The following is a 27457-nucleotide window of genomic DNA, read 5'->3' as shown; positions in this document are numbered from 1 at the left end:
TCCCATCCCATTTCCTGATGCATAAAATGAAATTTTGCATTACAAAAGAGACAGTAATCCTATGATTGGTGAATTCCGATGTTTGTGTGTGAGTGTGTGTGTGTGTGTGAGAGAGAGAGAGACAGAGACAGAGGCAGACAGACAGACAGACAGAAAGACAGACGTTGACTAGTACAATCATTATTGGCTACCACCAAACCCTTATGTCTTCCATTTATTCTTGGAGACCTCATCCTCATATTTAATTAGTTTATAGTTCGTGCCAAGTTTTGCTTTCCCAATCTTTTTTTTTTTTAAAAAAAAGTTTTTATTTTGATGCTTTGTATTTGCCTCTGCAACATCTGGAAAGCTTTTTGTAGAAGCTTATTGTTACTTTACTGCCTGTGCAGCTTTATTAAATTATCTGAGTATTAACATTGAAAGCATTCATCTGGGTTTAATTAGGGGTAAGATGAGTGATGTGGCAGTTAAACTACAAGCTAATGGTTCAGGGACACAAAGTTCTAATAGTAGTTTTAGCAAGTTTCTTGCCCTGATTTTCACTAATTAAGAAGCTGGGCTCCTATGCAAAAGCTTGCCTTCCAAAACAGATGGGGGGGAATCACATAATGAAGCAAGCTAGCAATAACCTCTCACTGAAAGTTTTCGTAACTTGGTGGCAGTGCTTTATCTGGATTCATAAGTGGTCTATAGTGGTGGCTGGTGCCCATTGATACTGGTGGGGTAGAAGTTGGGGAGCCCAATAGTAGGTGGAGCCAGAGCCAATAACAGGCAGAGCCAACTAATTCTAGTTTTGTCTCCATCCTTGTCCCTGCTGAATTCTCTGCAACAAGGGGAAACCCTGAGATTGAGGAGGAAGAGGGAGCCGGATACCTCCCTCCCCCCCCCCCAAGACTGGTTGTAAATAAGGAGGGAAAGCTGGTTAACTGAGCTTGGTGGGGCAGCCCCTCACTTGCCCTAATGGACCAGCCTACCAGCCTCCCCAAACATAGGTCCCCCAAGTTGTATGGGACTACAACTCCCAGCAGCATGATCCAATGGTCAGGGATGATTGGAGCTGTAGTACAAAGCATCCTGAGCACACTAGGCTGGGGAAGACTGGTTAGTACTCCCCACCTCCAACCCTAATTTGCCTTTGCACTTAAGATCCCCCCCCCCATTTAGACTGGTCTTGATGTATCTTGTTGCACAGCTGGTGATGATTTTTCTTTTGGGGAAGTGTATGAATCAGAACCAACATTCTTTTGAACGTGTCTTTTTTTTTTGTAAGATTACACGTGCAATACTTGGGTGTGTTCCTAGTGTGATTTGGCAATAGCTCCAATTAATGGGCTTGTTTACCGTGGGTCCCATGATTGATAGTAGAATCTCATCAGGGCCAGTTCACACTGCAAATTCCTCCGCATAACTATATAGGCAGCAACATGGTGAAAGGCTAGTAGGGCTCTACGCATGAGGGTGATGGCAAACCTATTTCTGTCAGTAGGTTGTGCAAAAGGTACAGATGTGGCCACATGAAATATCTGCTGGCTCGCCGCATGTATGTACAGTATTGTTTAGCACTAGTCTTTCTTCACAACCCAACACTGCGCATCTGCACACAGTGGTGCTGCCAGGGCAGGGCTTTGGGGCAGAGGTCCAGGGCCCCTCTCAGCAGAATGAGCAGGAAAGCTGCCCCAAATGCAGGAGGACTGGCTTGCCATATTTTGAATTGAGTGAATATGGAGGAAGCCTCTGCAAGGTCATGGATTCCAGAGCCCAAAATTAAGAACTGCATCTACATGATCATCTGGAGCAGCGGTTCTCAACCTGTGGGTCCCCATATGATGTTGGACTACAACTCTCATCATCCCTGAGCTCTGGCCTTGCTAGCTAGGGGTGATGGGAGTTGTAGTTCAACATCTGGGGACCCACAGGTTGCGAAAGGCTGATCTGGAGGAATGTGACAGTGTCGCCTGGCACCGAGAAAGAAAATATAATCGACAGTAGGAGATAAAAGCAAGAGTGATCCATTCATTTATGCAATGAACCTCAGTTTTTCCATAGAGTGCCTCTTAATGCATATGTTGCCCCTACTTGTGTACTTGCCTGTCTTCAATTTATCTGACAGCTGTGTCTAATGACACATAGGCAAAGCATCTTTCCCTAAAAGAAATATGCTTCTGGGATTGCTAAGGCACCAATGTTGTTGATTCTTCCATGTGTATCCAATAATTTTCAGTCAGCACACTTCTTCTTAGTGTTCCTGTTTGCTGTATCAGTTACTTTTAGTTCCTCAATGGAATACCCTTCCTACTTGGAAGCACACAGTTCACACCCTACTGATGAAGGGGTTGATAGGTCTATGAGAGCCTATGGCTCAAGAGGATGGGTTCTCATCAGCCTAACCTCAAAAGGGCCATTAGCAAGGGTTTCAAAATTTATCAGGGTGAGACTGTTTAAGGCACATGGGAGGAACACTTTTTCACATTGAGGATGTACCGTATTTTTCGCTCTATAACACGCACCCGACCATAACACGCACGTAGTTTTTAGAGGAGGAAAATCCGTAGGCATGCCACCCGTAGGCATTCCCTCCATAACACACACAGACATTTTCCCTTACTTTCTAGGAGGAAAAAAGTGAGTGTTATGGTGCAAAAAATATGGTAATTGCATTTCCAAACACCTTTCACATAGCTTATATTAAGGGAGGAAACCTTGGCTTGTTTTCAAAGGATTTACCTGACTGGAACTACTGCACATGCAAGAGAATGAGATAGTAGACCCATGAGCTGGTCGAGAGTGCTGGGCCATTTTGGACTGTAGGATGAGAGAATATATATATATATATATATATATATATATATATATATATATATATATGTTCCGCCAAGAAAATAATTCCATGCAAGCAGGAAACTAGCAAACTAGGGAAGGGTTATAGACCAGTTATTTCCCTGTTCTGCTAGCTTTATATTTTCAGGGAGTTGTTTATTTTACATAGGGAAACATAACCATGCCAATCTGAATGGTTTCAAGTGGAACTTTCTCCAAATGATCATGATTAAGAAGAATTGCATTTTAAATTTGTCAAAGAATAGACTTACATAGTGTTTCAAAGATTAGCTATGGGGTGAAAAGAACTTGGCTCTTCATTCAGTTTCTTTTTGTATTCATCATGAAATGTTAAGGAAACACCACTCCTGTTTACATCCAATTATTCAAATCCCCATGATATGCCCGAAATGCTGAAGATAACTGAACACAAATTATACTTAATGAAGACACATTCACTAGTCTATTTTCCTTTGCCATAGCTCTCATTCTTTCAAAAAATAAACATGCCTACAGTGCTATCCAAGGCTGACCCAATACATTTTGATGCCTGAAATGAAGCAGCAAATGGCACCAAGTCAAGTTATTTTATCACTGAGACATAAATAAATCCCACAAGTGCCTCTCCCACTTTCTGCCAGTAAAAACACAATAATAAGTTAAGTAACTGATAGTAGGCTGCCCTTTCATGGCATCCAAGATATGCTACCTGGGGCAGGCCTCATCCATTATATGGGGAAGATAACAGGATATAATAACACCATGAGGAGCCTACTCCCCATGTTCTTGCATAAGTCCCTGCCCAGGAATTTATCATGGTGTGTTTCAGCCTCTTTTGTCGGTGGATATTCTGGGTTCATAGGAAAGTTAAATTATTTATCTCTTCAGGCCTGCTGGCGATCCCTGCACTGTACTCTCATCTCCACTGGCACACATTTTGAAATTACCGGTAAAGATACTGAAATGAAACAGTTCAAATTAATAACAGCCTTAATTGAAAGTCATTATAAGACTTATTTATGGCCTGTGGAGAAGGGGTGGCGTTCTTTTCAGACACAACTTGGTCAGCACAAATAACCACAGACGCTGAACAGGAAACTTGCACAACCCAAGGGTCTTAATGAGAATTCATGTCAGGAGGGGGAAATGGCAACAGAAGCAGCACTTAGAAAATCTGTTTCAAAGACAAATATGCACTGAAAACGCCCGGGGGAATAATCAATTCCTTTGCCCCATTTTTGCTACCTCTGTCTATAAAATAGTGGTTAAAGCCTCTGCTGGTCATTAATCTGTATTAAATTATTTAAAACAATCCATTAGATTTGTTCTGCATAACGTTTAAGTCATTGTATCTACATAGTCATGTTAGTATAAATATGATTGGGTGGAGGGGTGAAGCACAGCAAACTTATAATAAATCAACTCCTATCTTTGAAGACAGTCCAGTTATCCCTGCACAATGCATATTGCATTGTATTCATTGGCAACAGACAGCACTAGTGTCTAATCCAATAAACTTCAATTCTATATCTGGTGCAAGCAATGGGGAGAAGGCAAAGGTGAATGTCGGTTTAGTGGGAATGGAACAGAGAACAATAGGAGCCCCTGCCTCTAAAGATGTGACTTTGCGGGGAGAAGGCAATGAAGGCAATACTGTACAGTTTTTGGTTTTGGCAGATGTTCTGCTTGGTGCTGCTGTCTGATAGCAGCTATCACACAGGCTCTCTTACTCTCTGGTTGGTATACATTATAACATTCTACACACTTCTGTGTCTCTGTCATCATGCTGGTATGGAGAAAACATGGTGGCCAATATGCCGGTATTTTTGCTTGTGTGTACATGCAATGGGGATTCGTGGTCAATCCTGCTACCCTGGTACATACAACTGCATGCGTGTGTGTGGTGGAAAAATATTTCTTCTATGCGCCTTTTTGCTTGTTACTTTCACAATAAATCTTTTCCTTTTCCCAACTAATCAGACCTCCGGCCCTTGGAAATAAAGTAATGGAGGAGCTGCATGGCATTCTAAACTACAAAATATGTTGATCGCATATTCTCCATTTGCTCTGGGATTAGAAGATTAAGCAATAAACATTTACAGCTGTAAAGCCAATTTTCTCCTCTTTAGGGCTCTCTTTCAAGTTTAATAAAAGAGTTTGCTCTCATAAGCTGATTTACGATCAAGATTTTACTGAAGCACTTTGTAGAAAATTATTCAGATCAGTGAACAAAGAAAATCCTTCAATAAAAGGGGGAAGATGCAAAATTGCATACTGAATTGGTGAATCCAAGAGCAAGTCCATGGCCTCTTCTAAAATCCATTGACACCAACAACAAAAATTCCCACTGACTTTGGGGTGCTTTGGCCGAAGCCTAGAAAATACTTCAAGAGTGGCAATATAATAATTTTTCTCTCTGATATGTTTGATATTTTTCTTTTTTTGACAGTGTTTTCATAAATGAATGAATGTAGGAACACTGGAAATGGCTTTCCCTCACTGACAACCTGGAGTGGCACAGTCCATTCTCTGTCATCAGCAGAATTTGCTACATGTGTATATCAGGCAGACTGGCCTCGGAGCCAGACAAACAGTTCTCACATTCATCCCGGTATTAAGAGTACAAGATCTAACTTGTCTACCCATTTGTACTTGGGCACAGGCTTGATTCTCGCAGAGGTGGTAATGCCTGAATCTGGGCCTCACTATTTCAAACTGCAGTTTGGGTTACTATGGTGGAATCTTTGGGTTTTTCTTTTTGTCAATGTATGCGCTGCACTTCAGGTAACAGGACTCTTAGGATGACATGTGAATTTAAAAATTATATCCCTCACATTTCATTTAAATAATAAGGTCTGGAAGGATAGGTTAGAATGTTTTCTCCTGGCATCTAATTTTCTGTATGGAGGGAATTTCTTTTTAACACATAAGCTCCCACCTGCATTCTGAAGTGGTTCAGAACAAACAGATTTATTATCTCAGTGACAAATAGCCCATTGATACCCAAGTATCATATTTTGTGTTAAGCCCTCTCCACTTCCTTAAACAGTGAGTTTCCAGGGATAGGGCTACACAGTGTTTGGCTTCCTTTGGCTGAGAGAACCCTTAAATCTTATGGTGTCTTTGTTATTGGGTGGAAATTAGATATAGATCACCTGTGTGGGGTAATTAATAAAAGAATTGGAAGGAAAACACTCGAGAGCCCCCAGCAGAGTATTAAAATCACAGGATTATGCAGCACAGTGAAGCATGGGAATAATAGATTAACAGACCTTTTAAATATCCTGTTGTAGCCACTTACAGCATTTCCCTTCTACTCCTCTTGCAATGAACAGACCATACAGTTACTAAGTTTAAATGTTTTACTTACAAACTCCAAAGCTCAGATTAATGCCTTATTCCATGCAGCAGCAAGAAGAACACAAGTAGAAATCTTGGGTTTACAAAATGCAGAAAAATATTTCTGAGAACACGGTCTGTGCTTAAAGCAGTCAAGCCCAGGCATGTTGCCTGGTCAGCTTCACATAGGGGAAGAGAAGGAAGAAAGAATCTTCACTTCCTTCTTCAATGGAGGTGAGGGGGCATGACCTAACTGAGTCTAAGAAACTGGCTGACTGACCGAACCCAAAGGGTGCTCATCAATGGTTCCTCTTCATCCTGGAGAAGAGTGACTAGTGGGGTGCCACAGGGTTCTGTCTTGGGCCCGGTCTTATCCAACATCTTTATCAACGACTTGGATGATGGACTCAAGGGCATCCTGATCAAATTTGCAGATGACACCAAACTGGGAGGGGTGGCTAACACCCCAGAGGACAGGATCACACTTCAAAACGACCTTGACAGATTAGAGAACTGGGCCAAAACAAACAAGATGAATTTTAACAGGGAGAAATGTAAAGTATTGCACTTGGGCAAAAAAAAATGAGAGGCACAAATACAAGATGGGTGACACCTGGCTTGAGAGCAGTACATGTGAAAAGGATCTAGGAGTCTTGGTTGACCACAAACTTGACATGAGCCAACAGTGTGACGCGGCAGCTAAAAAAGCCAATGCAATTCTGGGCTGCATCAATAGGAGTATAGCATCTAGATCAAGGGAAGTAATAGTGCCACTGTATTCTGCTCTGGTCAGACCTCACCTGGAGTACTGTGTCCAGTTCTGGGCACCACAGTTCAAGAAGGACACTGACAAACTGGAACGTGTCCAGAGGAGGGCAACCAAAATGGTCAAAGGCCTGGAAACGATGCCTTATGAGGAACGGCTAAGGGAACTGGGCATGTTTAGCCTGGAGAAGAGGAGGTTAAGGGGTGATATGATAGACATGTTCAAATATATAAAAGGATGTCACGTAGAGGAGGGAGAAAGGTTGTTTTCTGCTGCTCCAGAGAAGCGGACACGGAGCAATGGATCCAAACTACAAGAAAGAAGATTCCACCTAAACATTAGGAAGAACTTCCTGACAGTAAGAGCTGTTCGACAGTGGAATTTGCTGCCAAGGAGTGTGGTGGAGTCTCCTACTTTGGAGGTCTTTAAGCAGAGGCTTGACAACCATATGTCAGGAGTGCTCTGATGGTGTTTCCTGCTTGGCAGGGGGTTGGACTCGATGGCCCTTGTGGTCTCTTCCAACTCTATGATTCTATGAAAACAATTTATGTGGTCTTAACCCCTGTGTGCATTAACTAGCCCTGAGTTTAAGAGTTCTATTTGACTGCAGTTTCCCACGTTTGTAATATTTGTTTTACTTACAGACACACAGGTAGAGGACACTGGAAGTAAAGAAGCACCCCAACAGCAGGCAGCAAATCCGCTATCCCTACACCTGATTCTCAGAGAGATCCCATGCAGTCCCAAGGTTCTTCAATCATCTTGCCTACAAAAGGTTTATTGCTAATGGGAGTTGTAGTTGTACAACACTTGATGGTCCACCAGTTTCCCATCCCTGCTGTAACATTATAACCAATCCACATCAATCATGTCCAGAAGGATGCAGGCAACTTTCCCTTTTGACTTAAGCCCCATAACTAAGGATAACTATTGCTCAAATACGCTCCTTCTGTGGCAGATGAGGGTATGGGCTCATTGCGACTTGTATCCAACAAGTCTGCAAAAATGCAGCAAAAGCAAAGAATCTGTCATTGGATCCAAAATTCAGAATCTTAAATCTGCTATCTCAAGTGTGCTTGCCCAGGAGTAAGTCCCATTGAACTCAGTGGGGCTTATTCTGAGTAGGCATGCATAGGATTGCACAGGAAGCACCTCAAATTTCATGCGACAACTCTGTCCTTGAGACTCATGTTTCCTATATTTTGCTTCCCCTGTAGGAATTGTAGACCCATCTAAGTGGATGGGAAGGAACTGGGAAGTGCAGTGTAAATAAATCTGGTGTTGTCCTTGGAACAGTAAACATGGCAGAAATGTTATCTGTGTCACATTTGAGCAACGGGGGTTTGTGCTCTGTTTTAAGTGCAAATGGTTTACTGGTGATTTAGATGAACTTCCTGGGGAGTGTTTGAAAATTTCTGGCAGGCATTCTGTTTACCATCTGGCAGAAAGACTTTGATGAGCCAACAAAGAGATGTCAGAGCAAAGAAACTGCTATAACTCAGTGACAAACTTCTGTGGTCCACTAAGCTAAGCATTTTCCAGCCTTTTTTGTTATTTTATTGCAATGATGAATCTTGCAAGAGGCTATAAATCATGAGAAGCAAGAAGAAGGGTTTAAAATTTAATGCCACCCCTTTCTTAATCAGACAGTTCCAGTAACCATCTCCTTGCAGCTGATAAAGTTGCCAACTGATACTATTTTTAAAGTCTTAGAAAACTGAAATGTATTTTTTTTAAAAATGTTGCTTTATAATCAATTAGCGAGACTCATATTTCTTGGTCCTCTATTTGCTACTCCTTGCAAGTTACAGCAGCTGGGTTTGCAAAACTCAGCCAATAGCCCTCTATGCGTTACTACAGTAACTATAATGTGAACAGCACAATAAGACTTCTTTATTTTATGATTATTAAGTTTATTTATCTATATCCTCCCTTTCCCCCAGAACTGGAACTCAAGGTGGATCACAAATTCCCAAAAGCCTGCTGGAATAAATAAAATTCTAACTCATATGCCAGTCCCTTACACTTGGTAAGGATTTCAGTTTATACTGAATTGATACAGCATTATGCTTGTGGTAGCAAATCCTCTGATTTATTGAACTGTGTGATGGCATGGAATGCTTATAAACATTCCAGCTGTTGAAGGAAAGCTGCTAAAATGCTTTTAGTCCAGATTTGCAAGGGTATTAAAAAGGTGGGGTAGGATTAAAACTCACACAAACCCTGTGGTTTGGTAAGGTAGGGTAAGGTAGATAGGCTCAATGGACAGAGGAGACAGAGAAATGAGGCAAGAAAGAATTAGTGAGAGGTGGCTGAAAGGGAATAAATAGACTTAAAGCAGCTTTTCCCAACCTGGTATGTTGGTTATAACTAATGAGTCAATTTTTGGACTGCAAACTTTTCAATTCAAAGTAGATCTGCAGAACATAGAAAGCTTCATTACACCTGTCAGGTTATTTGAACATCTAGCTCCTGGCACTGCCTACTGTGACTGGGGTGGAATCAACACACATATAAAAAACACACAGTGAAAATGTGTGTGTTAAAAAAAAAAGAGTTTTGAAAAATATATTGAATTTACCATAGCTCACTTTCGCCATCTAGTGCCACCTTTGTATATTGAACTTTGCAACACACTTAAAATGTTTCATTTGCAGCTGCATAGCGGAGTCCTGGGTTTCAAGCAGAAATTATGATCCTTTTTAACTGGACATTCCAGAAATGGAAGTTGGTATCTTCTGCATGCAACACATGTGTCCTGGCACTGAATTATAGTCTCCCTCAATAGCACTTCATTTGCCATCCTACTGCCGTCACCCCATCCCTAAACTTTGGATACCTTATTTTATATGGAATAAAAGCAGGGTTGAGAAAGAACTCTGGAGTGCCATGGCCAGTCTGTATAGACAATACTGAGCTTGATGAGCCACTGCTCTGACAAAAACAATTTACAGTTGCCTAGTGACTAGAAACCAAGACACATGGTGGTAGGCAAGAAAAGGAAAGATAGAGAATAAAGTAGTTATTCATATAGCACATAGTTAAACTATACCATTCATTACCACAAGATGGCCACAGTGATGGCCACCAACTCCAGACGGCTTTACATGAGGATTAGACAAATTCATGGAGGATAATGTAGCAATGGCTACTACCTCCACTGTCAAGAGACATTCTGCCTCTGTGTACCACTTGCCGGGAATCACAAGGGGCTGGGGGAGAGCCCTGTGGCCCTCAGCTTCTGCTTGCAGGTTTCCCATGGGCATCTGGTTGACCACCATGAGAACAGGACACTGGACTAGATGGGCCTTTGACCGGATCCAGCAGGGCTCTTCTTATTGTTTATATGCCACCCTTTTCTCCAAGGAGCTCAAGGTCATGTCCATGGTTCTCTCCCACAACCGCCCTGTGACGGGCAGCGAGTGGCCCAGGGTCACCCAGTGAGCTTCATGGCATGGTCAAGTGGGGACTTGAACTTTTACCTCCCAGGTCCTAGTCCAACACTAACCATGACACCACACTCAATTCAGTATGCCTACCATTCTCAAAGCCAGTGATAAATTCTGGAGTACTAAGACTATTGAAGAAAAATTAACTTTTCACTAATGCAGACATTATGGCTTCAATATGAAGCCAGCTTTTGTTCTCACTCCCCTATGCTTTACTTAACAGTCTGATGAAGGTTATTCACTATTTTGCTACCTTCTCATTGGTCATAAGAAAGCTATGCTTAATGTTACCTCCTTCCTCCGTTTGGCTTATTTGGTGGGTTTCTTTCCGAGAAAAAACACACTTATCTGGCATGCAGAGGACTGGCAAATAGCTTCCCAGGAGATAATATCCTAGTCCCTGCTGCGAAATAAACTGACACTTCTTCCTTGCCTGTCTCTGCTTTGCCAAATCACAGTTCAAACCCCTCCCTCTTGGGAGACACCTTTCATCTCCCCCAACTTCAAGTAACCCTTGCATTTCTATAGGAAGGACTAGATCACTCTTTTTGAGAACTATATCCCTAGAGAAACAACAACAACAACAGAATGTGTGATGGAGGATGGCAAGCAACCCCCCAAAACTATCTTCCTGTACATCTGGTGAGAATATCCTACAGAATTTTCCAGCAACCTTGGAAAGATGCCTATTTGCAAATTAAATACAGAAATTAAAAGTTCTGAAGGCTTTGTTGGTCTAACATGTGTGATTGCCTGTTCCATATGTCCAGTTTGAAGAAAGCCAAACTTATTACTTGCTGGCTAGATACACAGTCTTTCTTTCTGTCACGAAGGAGTCTGCCTAAATTCAAGGCACTTGAGGCATATCTGTACTTGCATTGTACCATAGCTTGCATTCTGGACTGAGACCTCAAAGTCATGCATTCTTAGCCCCACTAAACATTCCCCAGTTGCCTTGGGCAAATCGGTTCTCCATCTTAGAAATGAAAACCACAGTGCCCTATCTGACGGGCTGTTGTGGGTAGGAATAAGACAATGGTTATAAAATACTTCGGGAAGTGCTGTTGAAATGATTAAGAATTATTTTCTCAGGGCATTGATACGAGGTATGAAATATTTGCAGAGAGGGTGTCTTTCATATAATATACCCATTGAACTCAGTGGAATTTACTTCTGGGTAGGCATCCATTTGATCAGGATGTTGAATAGGCCCTTCCATAGAAATCAAAGTGCTTCATTTTGGCTGTTTGGTGCCCAGTATCTGAACTCAGAGGTCCTGATTCACAGTCTCTGATCCTCACTAACTACACAAGATCTTCACCGATGTAACACTGTTACTACATACTATACACGGGAAGAATTAAGAAAATTGTAAAGGTTGGGGGGGGGGTGTTTTGCAAAGGAACATGAAACATGGTATTCCTTCCTATATATGTTACTTCACTTTGCATTCCGCTTTCTGCATTTCTGCTTTAGCACCAAACTGGCAACAGAGGGAGTTTTGATCCAGGCACTCCCTTAAAGGAATCGGGAGTAAAGGAAACTCTTGTTGCTTCCAGTCCTCATTCTTTAGCATGCTGTTTGGAAGTGGGGTGGGGGTGGCAAGCAGGAGCTTGCCTGCCCCCCCCCCAAGAAAAAAATGGGGAAGAGCCATAACTCAGTTAAAAAGCATAGGCTTTGCATGCAGAAAATTCTGTTCCTGGCTTCTCAAGTTATGAAGTGGTGCAGTTAGGTAACCGAAGATTTCTGATGTAATAACCTTATGGGGTCCTTTTCTTTAGATGATAATATGAGTTATTTCACTTATTCGAAGTCATCCAGCCTTCCAGCTCATTCTAGACTTCTGCCCCAAAGTCATGCCCTTATGATACCACCCGCTTGGGGTGGCGGGTTTGACGGTCAAGTGGTATACATACATTTTACTAAACAAATAAGTCTAGGAAAGACCTCTACTTGAGAACTTGCAGAGCCATTGTCAAGTGAAGCAGACCAGTCTTTGCCAACTTGGTGGTCTCCAGATGTTTTCGACTCCAACTCCTACCTGCGCCAAACACCTGGAAGGCCACCAGGCTGTCGAAGGCTGCAGTGGGCACTATTTGACCAGAGGCATTGATGCTCTGATGTTGCATGAGACAGCTTCATGGGTCTATAATTCTAGGAGCCTGCCCCTGTTCTTATCGTCCTGTCCCGTGGAAGGGGGAGAAACAGAACCATGAAGAAGAGCTCAGGGTTGTGCAGGAAGAAACATGACAATGCTGCCAAAATAGGTTACTTAAACAGTGCCCCCCACCCCAGATAACCCTTGCCCTGTTATTTGTGCTTGTGGGAAACTGCAGCACATGGAACAGGCAAGGTTCTGTATGTGTGACTTGCACATGAGCCTACATAGAGCTCTGCAGGATCAGATATAAGACCCAAATGCCTATGAGAAGCCTGCAAACAAGATCTGAGAGCGACAGAATTCTCCCTGCTTTATGATTCCCCCCTTTATGATTCCCAGAAACTAGCATACTGAGGCATACTTCCTCGGAGGCAGAACACAGCCATCATGCCTAGTAGCCACTGATAGCCTTACCCTCCAGGCGTTGGGTACACTGAATTGCCATAACTGACAGCCAAGTAATCATCCATCAAAAGGCACCCTTATGGTTTCACAGAATGACACAGAATGCATTTTTTTAATAAATTTTGTGTATCAGTGCAATAAACAAATCCCATATAAAGCCATGCTGTTTGCGCCACACACACACACACACACACACACACACACACACACACACACACGAAGTGTATATACTTCTTCTGACTTGTGTATATATAGCATCTATACGTGTGCATCTATGATTTAAACAAGAGCCTTTGCAGCCTGGTGGGGCATACTATCAAATCCACCATGGAAGTTGTATCTTCAGTATTAACAGACCGTTAACAGAAACAGAAACACAGTGCTTGCCACAAATAATTATTTGCTTATGCGATAGTTGGGCTGCCTTGCCAAGCAGCTAGATGCAATGGCAGAAATCCTCATTTCCCTCCACATCATACTTAATTGGTTTAGTTAGTACTGCACTTAAATTTGTGTGAACGGGTCAATTTGAGAGTGACACAAGCTATGTTACAACCATCGCAAAACCCTGACCATCTCAAACTATTCAACCAAGTATTTCCGCTGATTTTAAAATGCTGCAATACAATGTAAAAACAACCAATGCAATTCCCTCCCCACCAAAAACACACACATTAGTTTCTTCATCTAACATTAACCCACGTTTGGTTACAGCAAGTACTGTAACAGTTGCAGCTACAAGAAGCCTGACTATATGGGACAAACATCTACCGATAGAAAGAAGCAGAGATTGGATTTCCAAGCCTGCCTTGCAGCTAGCGCTTATACCAAATTATCAGACATTTCTTATCCTTCCAGTCATCAGCAAAGGAGAAGGGAGCTGAGAGAAGGAACATAAACAGCCTCTTGCTTTGCACAGCTGAAGCAGAAGCCCTTTTTTCCTTTACTCACGGAGCAACAGCAGCAGTAGCAGACTCAGAGTGAGGCTCCTCCAGTAACCCATTTTCTGGATCTTGCCAGCAACTGAATCCCTGCTTCACAGCGTTGATCGGTTCATCCTCCGCCAGCCCATCCAGAGCTTGTGGGGCTCCTGTCTAAAATTGAAGGGGAGGCAGTTCCAGCTGTTTCAAATCCAGCTGTGCGTGTGTGGGGTCCGCCCAGGAACTGAAGTTTATGAGCAGGCTAAGCTTGACTCTCTGAACACACACAAATATGGGAGGGGGAGGATGGGGAGGGAAAAGTTGGCATGGAGAGCAGGGCTTGATATAACGATGACAATGCTAAGCTGCTTCAGGAAAAAACGGCTCCGTATGGTCCAACGCTGTTTGAAGAGCACCTCATTCCTGCCTCTAATTTTAACAGGTCTACTAAGATTAGATGTACAAATCCTTTTCTTGGAAAGAGAATGAAAGAATCCAGCAGTGACTATTTCCCTATGTTATCACTTTCCTTTAGAAAGTACTGGAATTTGATGTTAAGCTTCATCAAATACCAAAATTCGACATTTAGGAAAACATCTGTACAGTCATTGCTATTAGCATGTTGCCGTTATCATCATTGGTGGTTGTTGTTGTTTTTTGAAAGCTTTTATTTAAAACTAGTCAAAAGATCTTAAAAGGATACAAAAGCACACCCTATTTTAACCTTTCGGTCTGGCTTCAGGTCGAAACACAGTACAGTTGTACCTCGGGTTAAGAACTTAATTTGTTCTGGAGGTCCATTCTTAACCTGAAACTGTTCTTAACCTGAGGGACCGCTTTAGCTAATGGGGCCTCCCACTGCCACCACACGATTTCTGTTCTCATCCTGAGGTAAAGTTCTTAACCCGAGGTACAATTTCTGGGTTAGCGGAGTCTGTAACCTGAAGCGTCTGTAACCTGAGGTACCACTGTACTGAAGCAGCCTTTGCTCACTTTGGTTGATGACCATTAATTAGGGAAGAGATGGAATGTGGTGGTGGTGGTGGGGCCTGCTCTGTTGGCTTTCCTTTTCCATTTCTCCCTATGGCAGCTCCTTGGGCTGGGAGAGGGAGGCACTGTACTGTAGTGGTTCTGCTCCTTCCTGCAGGGCTGCTCCTACCAGATGTAGAACTCGGGGACTTCGGCTCAGCTCCTTGGCCATTGAGAAACTGCTGGTGAGGGGTATCCGGAGATGTGGAGCACGATATGCTGACGACAACCAGTTCTACCTCCTGGTTCCATCTGAATTGGGCTTTGCAAGTGGTGTCTGCAAGCAGTAACTGGCTCTATGAGGACCGATAAACTAAGGCTTTATCCCCCATAAGGTGGAGATGCTGTGGGCAAGTGGTTGTTCCATGCCTGGCGTTTAGGGAGACAACCTGTTCTGGATGAGGTAGCAGGCACATAGCCTGGGGGTGTTACTCAACACTAAGTTGTCACTTCACATCTGCATGACCTCAGCAGTTAGGAGTACCTCTTCTCTGGTTTGCCAGCTACGACCATTTCTAGATCTGGATAACCTGGCTGCAGTGATTTTTAAAATATATTTTCAGCATGGTGCCATCAGTTCACATCGGAAGCTCCTGCTGGTATACAACAGCTAGACTGATGATGGGGACAGGTGGCCGAGAGCAAGTAACAGTAAAGAATAATATGCAATACATAATACCATAGAGTAAAGTAAAAAGGAGGCAGATCAATTAATACATTAATTGTTATCTGTTAATATGTTATCTTTGTGGATATTTGGTGTTTATGAGCTGAAAGAAACTAGCATTTTTTCTTCTGGCTTAAGTATATATTCAGCCCAGACACTGAGGTCCTCCTCTGAGGATTTTCTGCTGGTTCCCTCACTGTGAGAAGCGAGGTTACAAGGAACCAGGCAGAGGGCCTTCTCAGTAGAGGCGCCCTACCTGTGGAACACCCTAACCTTCAGATGTCAAGAAAATAAACAGCTATCTGACTTTTAGAAGGCATCTGAAGGCAGACCTGTTTCGGGAAGTTTTTAACTTTTGATGTTTTAGTGTGTTCTGATATATGCTGTGAGCCACCTAGAGTGGCTGGGGAAACAGAGTCAGATGGGTGGGGTATTATTATTATTATATTGCCATCCCCTCTTTTTTCCCTGAAAACTTTCCAGATACTCTGTTTTATGGGTTCTGCTTCTGCTTGGCTTAATATTCGCTTTCCCCAGCCCTCCTGCAGTCTTTGTGGTCTCTTTACAGCCATTCCGCTTACATGCGGAGGCATCTCTGAAGCTGCTAGAGCAATATATGAGGGTTCCCCACCCTTTTAAATCATCATTTCCTTCAGGCTTTGGCACCTTTTGCAAACGTTTTTGTGGCTAAAAAGGCCACCAATGATTATTTACTTTTAATTACTGTCCACTAGGATTTTTCATCTTATACATCCTTTACATCACAAGCAAATGCATTTGCCTTTTTTATTATAGTAAATACAAAATTAAAATGCACCCTAGCCCACAGCCTACTGGAATTTAAGACCTTTGGCTACAAAGACCTCTTCAAAGATCATGTCAGTGTGTGTACGTCCGTACAAAGCAGGGTGCCTTCATATCCCATTCAACAGACATACTGGGCAGCAGATCAAATGGTGAATGAATAACCCATTTTTCCAGTGCCTCAAGCAGATTGCCTTCTTATTTTTTCACAGTACTGGATATATATTTATTTAATTAATTAAATATATATTCACCCTCTCTCCAAAGAAAACAACAACAAAAAAGCAGCATCAGCAGCATCAATTGTTTAAATGTTGAAAATCTCCTTTGGAGATGTATATGTATGTTAGTGATCTCACCAGTTCCCCGCCAATCACTGTTGTGCACAGCTGCTTCTGCTTCAGACAGGAACAACAGGTTCCCCCCTGAACTCAGGCTGGGATAGGAGAGTCTGACCAAAAATGCAGTTAGCATACTTTCACAGTTTACTTGGAGGAGATCTAAAGTCGAGCACACCACTTGCATGCAAAAGATTCCCTCTTCAATCCCTGCCATCTTCAGCCATGGCTGCAAAAACCTCTGGTCTAAGACCATGAAGAACTCCTGCCAGTCACCTTAGGCAGTCCTAAGCTAGATGCACCAAAGGTCTGACTCAGTGCAAAGCAGCTTTCTATGTTGTTCTACAACAAAGACGATCCACATCTAAGTGTATCCTTGCCAGCAAGCAGGAAATATAACTTGGAAACAATAGACCAGTAGAGGGAGATAAGATCAATTACACAGCCAACAATCATGGAAGAGCTGGCAAACAAACATTTAACACTCCAGAAGAGGGCAAGTGAAAAATGAAAATGGTGAACACAAAAGTGTAACTCAACCTCTGTACTGTACTCTCATGGCATACATTTCATTACAGGGAATGTGTTTTGTGTCGTGCCTTACAAGTCCATTCCCTTTTCCGTCTTATTGCCTCTTTTTTAGGGTTGCCATATTTCAAAAAGTGAAAATCCAGACATAAAAATTGTGTCTAATCCCGGCTATTCTGGGAAATTCCGGATGTATGGCAACCCTACTTTTATTACTTGCTTCATCAGAAATGTCATGATTAAGGAAGGCCTCCAGAACTTGTAACCTGATGATCAGAAGACAGCCCACTAAGATGAATACAGTGTAACAGCTGTGTATTGTCTATGTGGAACTGGCAAATTTTAGCAATCCATAGGAGCCAACTCCTAGGGGCCAAGGTCCCTTCAGCTCCCCAATAAAATATTTGAGGGGGCCATGCCCTCAATGTTGATGGGCATTGCCATTCAAATGGTTTGTGATCGATTATCCAAGAAAGGGCTTACCTGGCCCGCCCTCCAATATTTTATTCAAGGTGGCTCCCTTTGTTATCCTAGTGTTAAGCCCAAAGAGAAGAAAAGGCAATATTCCCTAAGGAAGTGAGTTTACTTACATACAGAAGAAGCCTTAAAATCTTGTTTGCACAAACATGTGCTTACTGCTTATCAGTGTGTATCAGACTTGCTTTGTATGCTTTGAACACAGGTGAATGTGGCTGTGATAGTTCTGCTGTACCTACAGTTCAGATTTCCATGAAACTTTTTTCCTGTTCAACTGACCAAACTACAAAAAGTTACAAGGATCAAAATCCTCTTCTGATGTCCCAGCAATCAAGACATCTTGTTTTCTTCTAATGGGCCACTCTACCCTTAAACCTATTTTATGAACTGTTGTCTTTGAATGCATTTCTCCATCTGTAAAATTAGCTTTTAGCTATTGCAAGCAAAACATTCATACTGTACTAAACTTGCATGCATTTGACCTCTCTAACCTATCCTCCCTTCACAACTCCAGTTAAAATAAACTCAAAGATGATTTTAAAGACCTTTTGAGTGCTTTCAGTGTATCTGGTTTCTATTCTGTTGTCTCCATTGTTTGTACAAATTTCTTCCAAGGTTATTTTAATTGTTACCTTTGCCCATTCATTCCTAGTCAGATAGAATTTCCCAAGTTTTTACAACGAACATTTTATTGGAACAAACACTCCTTTTAAGAATGTGAACTGTCGATGTGCCCTTTGAGTATGACTGATTTAAGATTTGTTTTATAAACCAATAGTCCATTTTATGCATGATTGCACAGTCGCCCAAAATCTGTTTCCCGTTATGAAGTGGTCTTTGGGGTGTTTACTCTAGATATTCAGTAAGATATGTCTCTTGCATCAGTTACACTTCCATTTTAAAGGATATGCATATTGGAATTTTCTGAAGCCACCCCAGTGATGCTGAAATACTTGTGCGAATCCCATATATGCCTCATCAAGCATTATTGTTATGGCTGGGTTCTAAAGATGAAGATAATGGGAAACTTGGGATTGTATCTTCTCTCATGACAACAAAAGCAAATCTGGAAGAGTCTCAAACAGACCTTTTGACTTCCTTACCCGCATTAAAGCATACACAGGGCCTTGCTGTCTTGCTAGCTCTCTTCTCTTTTGATGGGGTTATCTCTGAGCTGAACAACATTCAGCACAGCCAGGCAAATTGCCTAGTTCCATCCTGTCTTGTTAACATGGCCTGGGAGAGGCTTAAAGTGTTGAATGCTTGGCTTAAATAAGACTCAAAAGTAGCCTGCATTAAACAGTGTACCGGCAACTCCGCATTTATGTGCATTCAAGTCATGTGTGACTATGCATTGCCAGAACCCGGAAATGTCACTGAAAGGGGCAAAAATGGCCTCCCAAAGAGTGCAGGAACGGCATCTAGCAATCCCACAAGCCTTTGCACCATCCTTTGAGGCCTGTGGAGAGTTGGAGTTTGGGCAAGGAGGTTTGGAGGGAGCAATTGTGGTGGAGTTCAGCCAGTCTGTAAGTGCTGCTGGTTTTTAAAGCGTATGACTTCTGCCAAAGAATCTTTGGGAACTGTATCTTCACTTAGAAACAATTCCCAGCATCCTTAACAAAGTACAGTTCCCAGGATTCTTTGGCAGAAGTCATGTGTTTTAAATGTATTGTGTTTAATTAAAACTCACGTGTGCATGGAAATACTGGTAGATGCTTACAACTGTTGCAAAACTAGGTTTTATTTCACCTGGGTCAAAGACCCAGTTTGGTTCCCCTCCCCACGCATTTGCAACACACATACACACATCCCCCCATAGCACTGCCTTGTCTATACCCCAGATATCATATATTTTGCGAAAGCTTTAATCAGACCTTTAATCAGGAAGGGGAATCAGACCATGGGGGGCTGCAAGAATTAAGACTGCACATGCAAAGGTACACACCCTCTCTTCTTTACTGATTCTCCCATTAATCCCAGGGTACAGTATATCGTATTACAGTCTGAGAAAACACATAAAGCCTAAACACGTTTACTAGATAGTAAGCCCCACCAAATAAGGTGGAATTCACTTCCGGAGCTTCGATTAGACATGCAAAAAAAAAAACCTGCACGGCGGGAGGCGTCGGTGGGGCGGAAGTTACCCAAGGAGAGTATCTCTCACTGTAGCCAATGAGTCAGGCTGCTTGCGAGCCCCACTGGGATTTGCCAAGACGCAACTTCTGAGCAACAACATCCACGCAACAAGATATACAGGCTTCAAGTCAGTGACCACTGATGCTAGCAAAGTCCCACCGAAACATGCACAGCACCCGGGTGATCAAGCGGTGCAAATCTCGCCTTAGTGGTGCCGAGGACCATACGATCACAGAATAGTAGAGCTGGGAGAGACCCCCAGAGTCATCTAGCCCAACCCCCTGCGGTGCGAGGGATCTCAACATGACAGATCTCTGCTTAAAAACCTCCAAGGAAGGTCTGGGGCGGGGGAGAGAGCATACTAGCGGGTACTACTCCTTCTCAAGGAGTGCGTTCCACTTCACGTTTTCAGTAGAGCTGCGTGAAAGGGCTTGGGATTAGGGGGGCGGAGAGAGAGAGAGAGAGAGAGAGAGAGACTACTGTACCACCTATCGGGGAAGACACGCCCCCTTCTCCCCGCCCACTCCCTCCTTCCGCCTTCCGCGTAGTTACCTCAGGCAGGGAGCATTCCGCGCCTGCGCGGTGGAGTCTCCGCGTCCCTTTCCCCGCTTGTGTCCTCCATGGAGCATCCCGGTGCCGAGAGCCCTGGCGGCGGGAGCAGCGGAGGCGGCAGCACCAGCAGCACCAGCAGCCAGGAGGGCGAGGAGCCCGAGTCTCCCGGAGGCCCCGGGCCTGAGGAGGAGGAAGACGACGAGGCGGCGGCGGCCGCCTCCCCGGCCACTTACGCGGTGAGGGGAGCTGCTCCGCTCCCGGGGACCAGGAGGGCAGTTAGGCCGCGGCCCTCGCCCTAGTCCCGCTTCCCCGGCGGAGGCGGCTGAGAAGGGAAAGGGCGGCAGAAGAGGCGGGGGTGTTGGTGGAGGGCCTGAGAGGGCGGGAAAGGGGGTGGGGGGCAGAGGGAGGCTGGGTTTGAGCTGAGGGTCTGGGGTGGAGGCTCGGGAGGGTTAGTTGCATGGTGTGGGTGGGTGGGAGGGAGGGAGGGGGTCCCGCGGGCGTTTTCCGTTGAGAAGCAGGGAGGGGGAGGGGGAGCCTCTGGGCTCTTAAAGAGTTTCTCTCCGCTGGGAGTTCTGGCAGGTGCAGCTGAGCGTGCACAGGTGAGGAAAGGCTCTCCAGCTAAAATCCCTCTCCTCTGTCATGGTTAACGAAATCAAATTGCGGGGGCAGTTTGAATAAGATCTATTATTTGATTGTTAATGTAAACCTCGAAAGTTTTTTACCTCTTATCTTCAGTACATTTTATTTTATTGCTATGGCTAGTGGCTGATGCAAATAAAGATTCTACTGCATCCGTCATTGTTAACGAAATTCCCTCAGCGCCCTCAGAACTGCCGTCCTCCTCTTAACCCTCCTAGGAATTCAGAGGTTGACAATAACGATGGTAAAGACTTGGCAGTACAGTGGTACCTCGGGTTACAGATGCTTCAGGTTACAGACTCCACTAACCCAGAAATATTACCTCAGGTTAAGAACTTTGCTTCAGGATGAGAACAGAAATTGTGCTCCAGTGGCGCAGCGGCAGCAGGAGGCCCCATTAGCTAAAGTGGTGCTTCAGGTTAAGAACAGTTTCAGCTTAAGAACAGACCTCCAGAACGAATTAAGTACGTAACCAGAGGTACCACTGTACTGTGCAGAGCACTCTGCATGGCACCACCATCTCCATGTTCCTGGTTCATTTCTGCTTTGTTATGTATTTTGTGCCTCCTTTCGTGTTTTTGTGTTGTGATAGTTGGATACACAATACACAATAATGTGGATTGAATAAATAATTGAATAAATAATACTAACTGGAGCAGGTGGTCTGCCTAAGGCGCTCTGTTGCATTGGTCTTTACCTGGTGACCCACTTCAGGGTCATGGCATGTTCTGAGGTGGGTTGCAAGAGCTGCACTACTGCCGTACAAATATTTGCTTTCAAACTGTAAGTGGGTTCCCAGATTCATACCTTGGTTAAAGGTAGACCCTGGATCAAAATAGGTTGAAACTTATTACTTTAGTGTGTGTATTCAAGCAGAGGCTTAATTTAAAGCACCACTTATGGTGCTTTATTACTTGTGGTAATGCACAGCATCACTTATGGCATGTGTACTCTAAAGTAAGCTTTGTTGGTTTCAACCTTCCCAGGGTGACGAGCCCCATTTGACCCTCACTTGTGCAGAAACTACCTTATTGACCTTTGGACCCACTATTTGTCCCATCCGCTCAATCTGCCCGACCCTGTCTACACATGCAAGGAAGTCCCTAACTCACTGAGGGGTTGAGACCTCTCAGCTATCTTTACCTAGTTTAACCAGCCACTTGAAGCTGTTTCCCTGTGTTTGGTGCTTATCGCATGCTGACCCAGAGCCACAGATGATAACTGAGTGTAGGGTGGGGATTAACTACCCAAGAAGGAGCACATTTCCCCCCTCCTCCATAGGTACTATCATTCTGCTAACACCCCATAACCCATTCTAATGATAAACTGAAATATAGTAGTAGTAGTACCCTGCCCATCGGTTTTGTTGCTTCCAACAAGTATAAAAGCATAACATCAAACATTAAAAACTTCCCTATACAGGGCTGCCCCTCTGTATTTTTAGTCCATTTGATCTAGTTCTGTCTAGTTTAACTTATTTTGCTATCTGGCTTGGCTATTTAGTGACAAAAAATGGGACTGAAATATGCTATATGAAAGAGAGGGACATCTTATACCAGCTGGCTTGCGGATATGAAATGGTAGCAACATTTGAACTAAGTGATTGTGAACATGCACATGAACACCAGCATTTGAGGAGGGGGTAAAGATTGGGAAACTAACAGACTAAGGTGAAAAAGTAGGATTATGGCTACTTCACCTATCACTGAGCATACAGTATGTGTACTTGCTGTCATGTTTGAAGTACTACATACATATGTATTACTGCACATAAATGGTGCATATATGTTGAGGAGGCATGGCCAGTCATGATTTCTCTCCACATGTACATGTGGAGCTTTCCTTTTTAATACGTAATATCTGAAGCAGCTCTTCACTGGCAAGATTGTATGTAAGAAGTGTATTAACAGTATGACGGTCCAAGCAAGCAGAAACACAAAGAGTGCTGGAAAGTCCCCCGTTTTTAATTCTTTATTTTCTTTCACATAAGAATAGCATGTGGTACAATATGAGAAAGCTTCTGCTGTGCCATAAGCTTCAGCGTACAGTATGCACCTACCTACCGTTGCTCATTGTTGGTGTAGTTAAAAGACAAATAGGGTACTATGGCAGTTTTTCTGATATAGTTAAAGCAGAAGAATAAGACTATAATGTTAGGGCTAGAGTCTAACAATCTGTTGCACGCTACCCCAATCTCTTGAGTGGTATGAAATTCCACAGGTTCTACGCACTTACCCAGGGTTCTTGATTCCTTCAGAATGAGGTACAGTGGAGACTCTAGTGTCTTTATGATATATGGTTTATTTACACTTATATGCAACCTGGGCCTACTATGGAGGGGCTCACAGCATTAACACCCCAAGAGGGTCTTGCGTCTCTGATTACCACAAAGAAACTTCTTTGTTACTTTAATGACCCATACTTACACAGCCATTCTTTCACCAGGAAGTTAGCCTGGCTATTCCAGAAATTGAATCTGTGCTGGATCCAGAAAGTAGAAGGCGGCTCCGGCATACAGCCTACCTCCCCCCCAAATTCATAACAATAGGTACTTGGGGTGAGCTTACATATATTGTTGGCACCAATGAAGAGTGTGAAACTAAATTGTGCTCTGCCCTTTTGAAGAATCAGAATTCAAAAGGAGTTGATAGTTGTTTTTGTCTTGTGCAATTCTTACTAATATCCTCTCTCTCTCTCTCTCTCTCTCTCCGTAAAAAGATGATGGAAGATTGCTTATTGAAGAAAATAGAAATTAGTGTTGCAGAAGCAGAGAAACGGACTGGACGGAATGCCATGAACATGCAGGAAACTTACACTGCTTACCTCGTGGAAACAAGGTGGGTAAAAGAACATTCAACCAAGGTTAGGTATCTGATTGGCTCTTCTCCAGTAGTTTAAGGGCCAGTTACATTGCAGTATTCTATGGCTGCTTTTGGATGAGTATGGAAACATGTACTTGAAGGACAATTCATATTAGCCTACTTGTAGATGAATCTGTGAGCTGAGGGTTGTATGTATTCCACAGAATTCTTTAGTATTCTGAAATAGATTGTATAGATTTAATCTTTGTGTCTTTTCTTGTTTAGTTACTCTACTGGCAAGAATTCAAAATGCTAGTATCAGTAGCCATATATAAGCTCAACATAGCTAGCAGACCACTCATTCTGGAAGCATTTGCATATAAATGTTGGTTGACTCTTGTGGCCCTTTGTACATTATTAACCAAGCTGTTCAAGCTTACTGTAGCACTCTAACACAGCTTTATTTTTTTTGCAAATAATAAACAGGTACTATTTTTCTCTGTTCAATAAAATGAGTGTTCTAGATTACTGTTTTCAATCCTAACTGCAAAATAGTCCTGTTCATCTCCTGAAAAAACTGCCTTGCTACCCTGTTGACCTTTTAGCTACTCTGTGGCGCAGATGGTAGGGTTTTCCCCTTTCTACAGCATCTCAAACTTTTTTTTTTGTATCTTATTAATTAGCAATATTGGTGAATTGCTTAAACCTTTATTATAAAGGAATTTTGTATCAGCTTTGCTTATCTAAGATTATTTTGAACTGGAGATTTAGAGCAGTGGCTAATTCTGACTGCTGGAAACGAGAGAATCCTTTCTTGTTTGTTTGTTTCTTGAAGTTCAGTGGTGGATGATACTATAAAATCAATATATGGTGATCAGCCCATTGTATCCCCATCACTAAAAAATAAACCTCCAAAGCTAGGTTAAATTTACTAAAGTTGATATACTCAGAAAAATGTAGTGTGGATAAGTTCTGCTTTGAATGAGAATGGGTTAAATCAGTAACTTGTAGATATTTCAGTTTTAAAATAAGATCCCTTATTTGTCTAATAGAGGGACAGGCAATATAAGATCCCTTATTTGTCTAATATTTTGACCCTCAGCTTAATTTCATGTATCCTTGCACTAATTTCTTATGTGTTGCAAGGAGGGTGACTGGGGGCAGGCTAGAGGGTGACAGGGGAGAGGGAGAGGAATGGGGGGAGAGGTGGGCACAAAGAGAGAGAAAAGGAGCAGCCATGGCTACTTTTGCTCTAGTACCAGTTGTCACTGGCTTCTGCCCTGCCCACTGCTGGTGTAAGACTCCTGGCCCATAATTACTGAGGGAATGTAGCCGCAGCAGGAAAAAGATTCTCCAGCCTTTCCCTAATAGTAAATGTGGTCATCATGCTTCCTATCTGCAGTTGCTGAGTTCCCAGTGTTTCATGAGTAATCACTTAGACTGCTATCCTGTATCCACTTACCTGGAAGTAGGCTTTATTGAACTCAGCAGGACTTGCTGCTGAGTAGACAGGATTGATCTGTTAAGGTTCCAAGTTATTTGAATTTAAACATGTTAAGAATTTCTTAAGTAACATGTCCTTTGCTAGCTCTGTGCAGTTAGAGAGGCTAGATTTGCTGCGATTTAAAACACCAAAATAAAAATTAAATTAAAATCAATTAAAATAACAAAATCTAAATGAGAATTCAAGTTCTGTGGACTTGTTTTTTTAACAATCCAAAAAATATTAACAAGCTGTTTTTATTACAAGTGATCTGCACATTGGGTCAGAACAGGACTAGTTAAAAGGATCTATCTGTATAAGAGAATTGCTAACTTGAACGCTGACAATGATGCAGTTCACACATAATGCTAATCTAAGTCATTGCTTAGTACAGATGTGCAGTTCCCAGAGGGACAATTGTAGCTGCTTCGCTGATTCCCTGGTCTTGCTGGTAACTTTATTAAATCATCTTCAGATAAATCTGTGAAATAAAAACTATCCTAGGGGAAGAGGCGGTTTGAAAACTTGCTTAATAGTAATAAGGACTGAAAGAGACATGGTTGGCAGTAAAAATTGAGAACTTACATCCAGCGGTCTCAAATGGGCTTCCCAGTAGACCCTCCCCATGCCAAAGGGTTCTAGGATAGTCTCTGGACTGTTGAACATTAAGGAAATGAAACAAGTTGTAATTGTTCTACAGGGTATAATATACATCTTGTTTTCCCATACTGCTGCTGTTCGTTATTTATACATCACTTTTGGTGTGTGCATGGCTTTGTATATAGAGCAATGGGGCAAGCATAAACAGTGTGGCAGAAATGGTTATAGTGTATTGAATTGCTTGTGTGTTAGAAATGAGGAGTATTGGGTTTGGCTTTTTTTTAAAACAAAGTTTACAAAAGCATGTTGAGAGTAACTAATAAGAGACTCCACTCTTTTTTCCTTTTGCTGGACACCTCTAGATTACAGTTGTGTGCAACCTATTTGTCAATGTAAAATTCCTCTTCTTATGTTAAAGTATGGAGTTTATTATATTTGACTGCCTTTCAAATATCTTACTAAGTACTTAAGTTCTTCCTAATTCAAGTAGAGAATTGGACAGCTCTTATCTTTTCCTTTGATATGCCAGCCTTTTCACAACTTCAGTGGAGCAAGGAAGAGAAAAGAGATTTAGGAGTAGGTAAAAAACACTGATCCTAAGGTGGGAAGGACCCGCTGCATTATCCTTTATTCATTGCTTATCTGTCTGCTTTAGCAGTCAAATACCCTTTTCTGTATTTCATATTCAAATAATTTTGGGCACCTATAATATTTACCAGGATGCTAGTCTAGAAGGATTTTAAATAGCTGTTGGACTACTGGATCCCTTAAATATATTCTTCTTTGGAGAAAAGCACACAAATACAATCATTTGGCTAAGTATTCGGCAAAGCGTAACTTTTATTCTCCTGGAATAATGGTAATATGCCTATGTCCCCTTCTAAACATGGAATAACTCATTTGTAAACTTGTATTAAAAGTGTGTGAACCAGGCCTAACCATGTAAGTCATCCAGTCAAAAGGTGTTTTTTCTTAAATTGGGAAAGAAACAATGTCCTTCTTGCGTTTTCCTGATTTATAGGTTCTTTCTGTTTAATGGCCCATTTTCAGATAGTTAGTTTTATATAGCAATGAGAATTGACAGATCTTCAACGCCCATTGGTTCAGTTTGGCATTTCTCACTTAGGTAAATAAATGCGGGTTTAGAATAATTCAGTATCTTAATCACTTACACCATTAAATGGTGGAAATTCAGAGGTATAACTTTTTCCTTAACTTTTCCCCCAGGCATCTTGCTTCAGCTCATGGCAAGGACCATTGTTACTGCTTTATTAAGTGGGAAAGCATATGGTTTTCTTGTCAGAACACTTGACAAGCATCCTAATGTTTCAAAACCAATAATAAATTGAAAAGTTAGACCAAATGTCAGCAAGTGATTATCATCTTAATTGAGGCAGGGATTGCAGAACTTGTGTTTAGAGATGAAGTTTATAATGTGGCTGCAAGAATCAAATGATGATGAAGGCATTCAGCATAATGAGTACCTTTTGTGGGTTTAACTTCCTTTTGTGGAGTAAAGCTCCTGGGGAGAAGTATTCTCACATTA

General features: G+C 42.5%; 2 protein-coding genes across 5 annotated transcripts in view; one reads left to right on the top strand and one right to left on the bottom strand.

Annotated features, from left to right (window-relative positions):
• LOC310700487 (TGF-beta receptor type-2-like) overlaps positions 1 to 20528 on the bottom strand; it is a 42727-nt gene extending 22199 nt beyond the window's left edge. For 3 of the 4 annotated variants that reach the window (XR_014522644.1, XM_083490191.1, XM_083490192.1), the window contains exon 1: positions 13889 to 14130. Coding sequence is in view for 2 of the 4 variants with exons in the window: in XM_083490191.1 (XP_083346317.1) it covers positions 13889 to 13940 (52 nt within the window). In the remaining 2 variants the exon portion in view is untranslated. Of the gene's footprint in view, positions 1 to 13888; positions 14131 to 20388 lie in introns of those variants that run through there. The other variant, XM_083490193.1, reaches the window with a different exon arrangement.
• The window catches only part of SNX4 (sorting nexin 4), a 29374-nt gene continuing 22343 nt past the window's right edge, over positions 20427 to 27457 (top strand). The window contains exons 1-2 of the mRNA XM_083490711.1: positions 20427 to 20624; positions 23746 to 23864. Of these exons, the coding sequence (XP_083346837.1) occupies positions 20457 to 20624; positions 23746 to 23864 (287 nt within the window). The 5' untranslated portion in view covers positions 20427 to 20456. The remainder of the gene's footprint in view (positions 20625 to 23745; positions 23865 to 27457) is intronic.

This window comes from Podarcis liolepis, assembly GCF_965112155.1.
Source record: "Podarcis liolepis genome assembly, chromosome: 1".
Lineage (NCBI taxonomy): Eukaryota > Metazoa > Chordata > Lepidosauria > Squamata > Lacertidae > Podarcis > Podarcis liolepis.
Note: the sequence above shows the minus strand (reverse complement) of the source record. Positions and strands in the feature narration are given on the sequence as shown.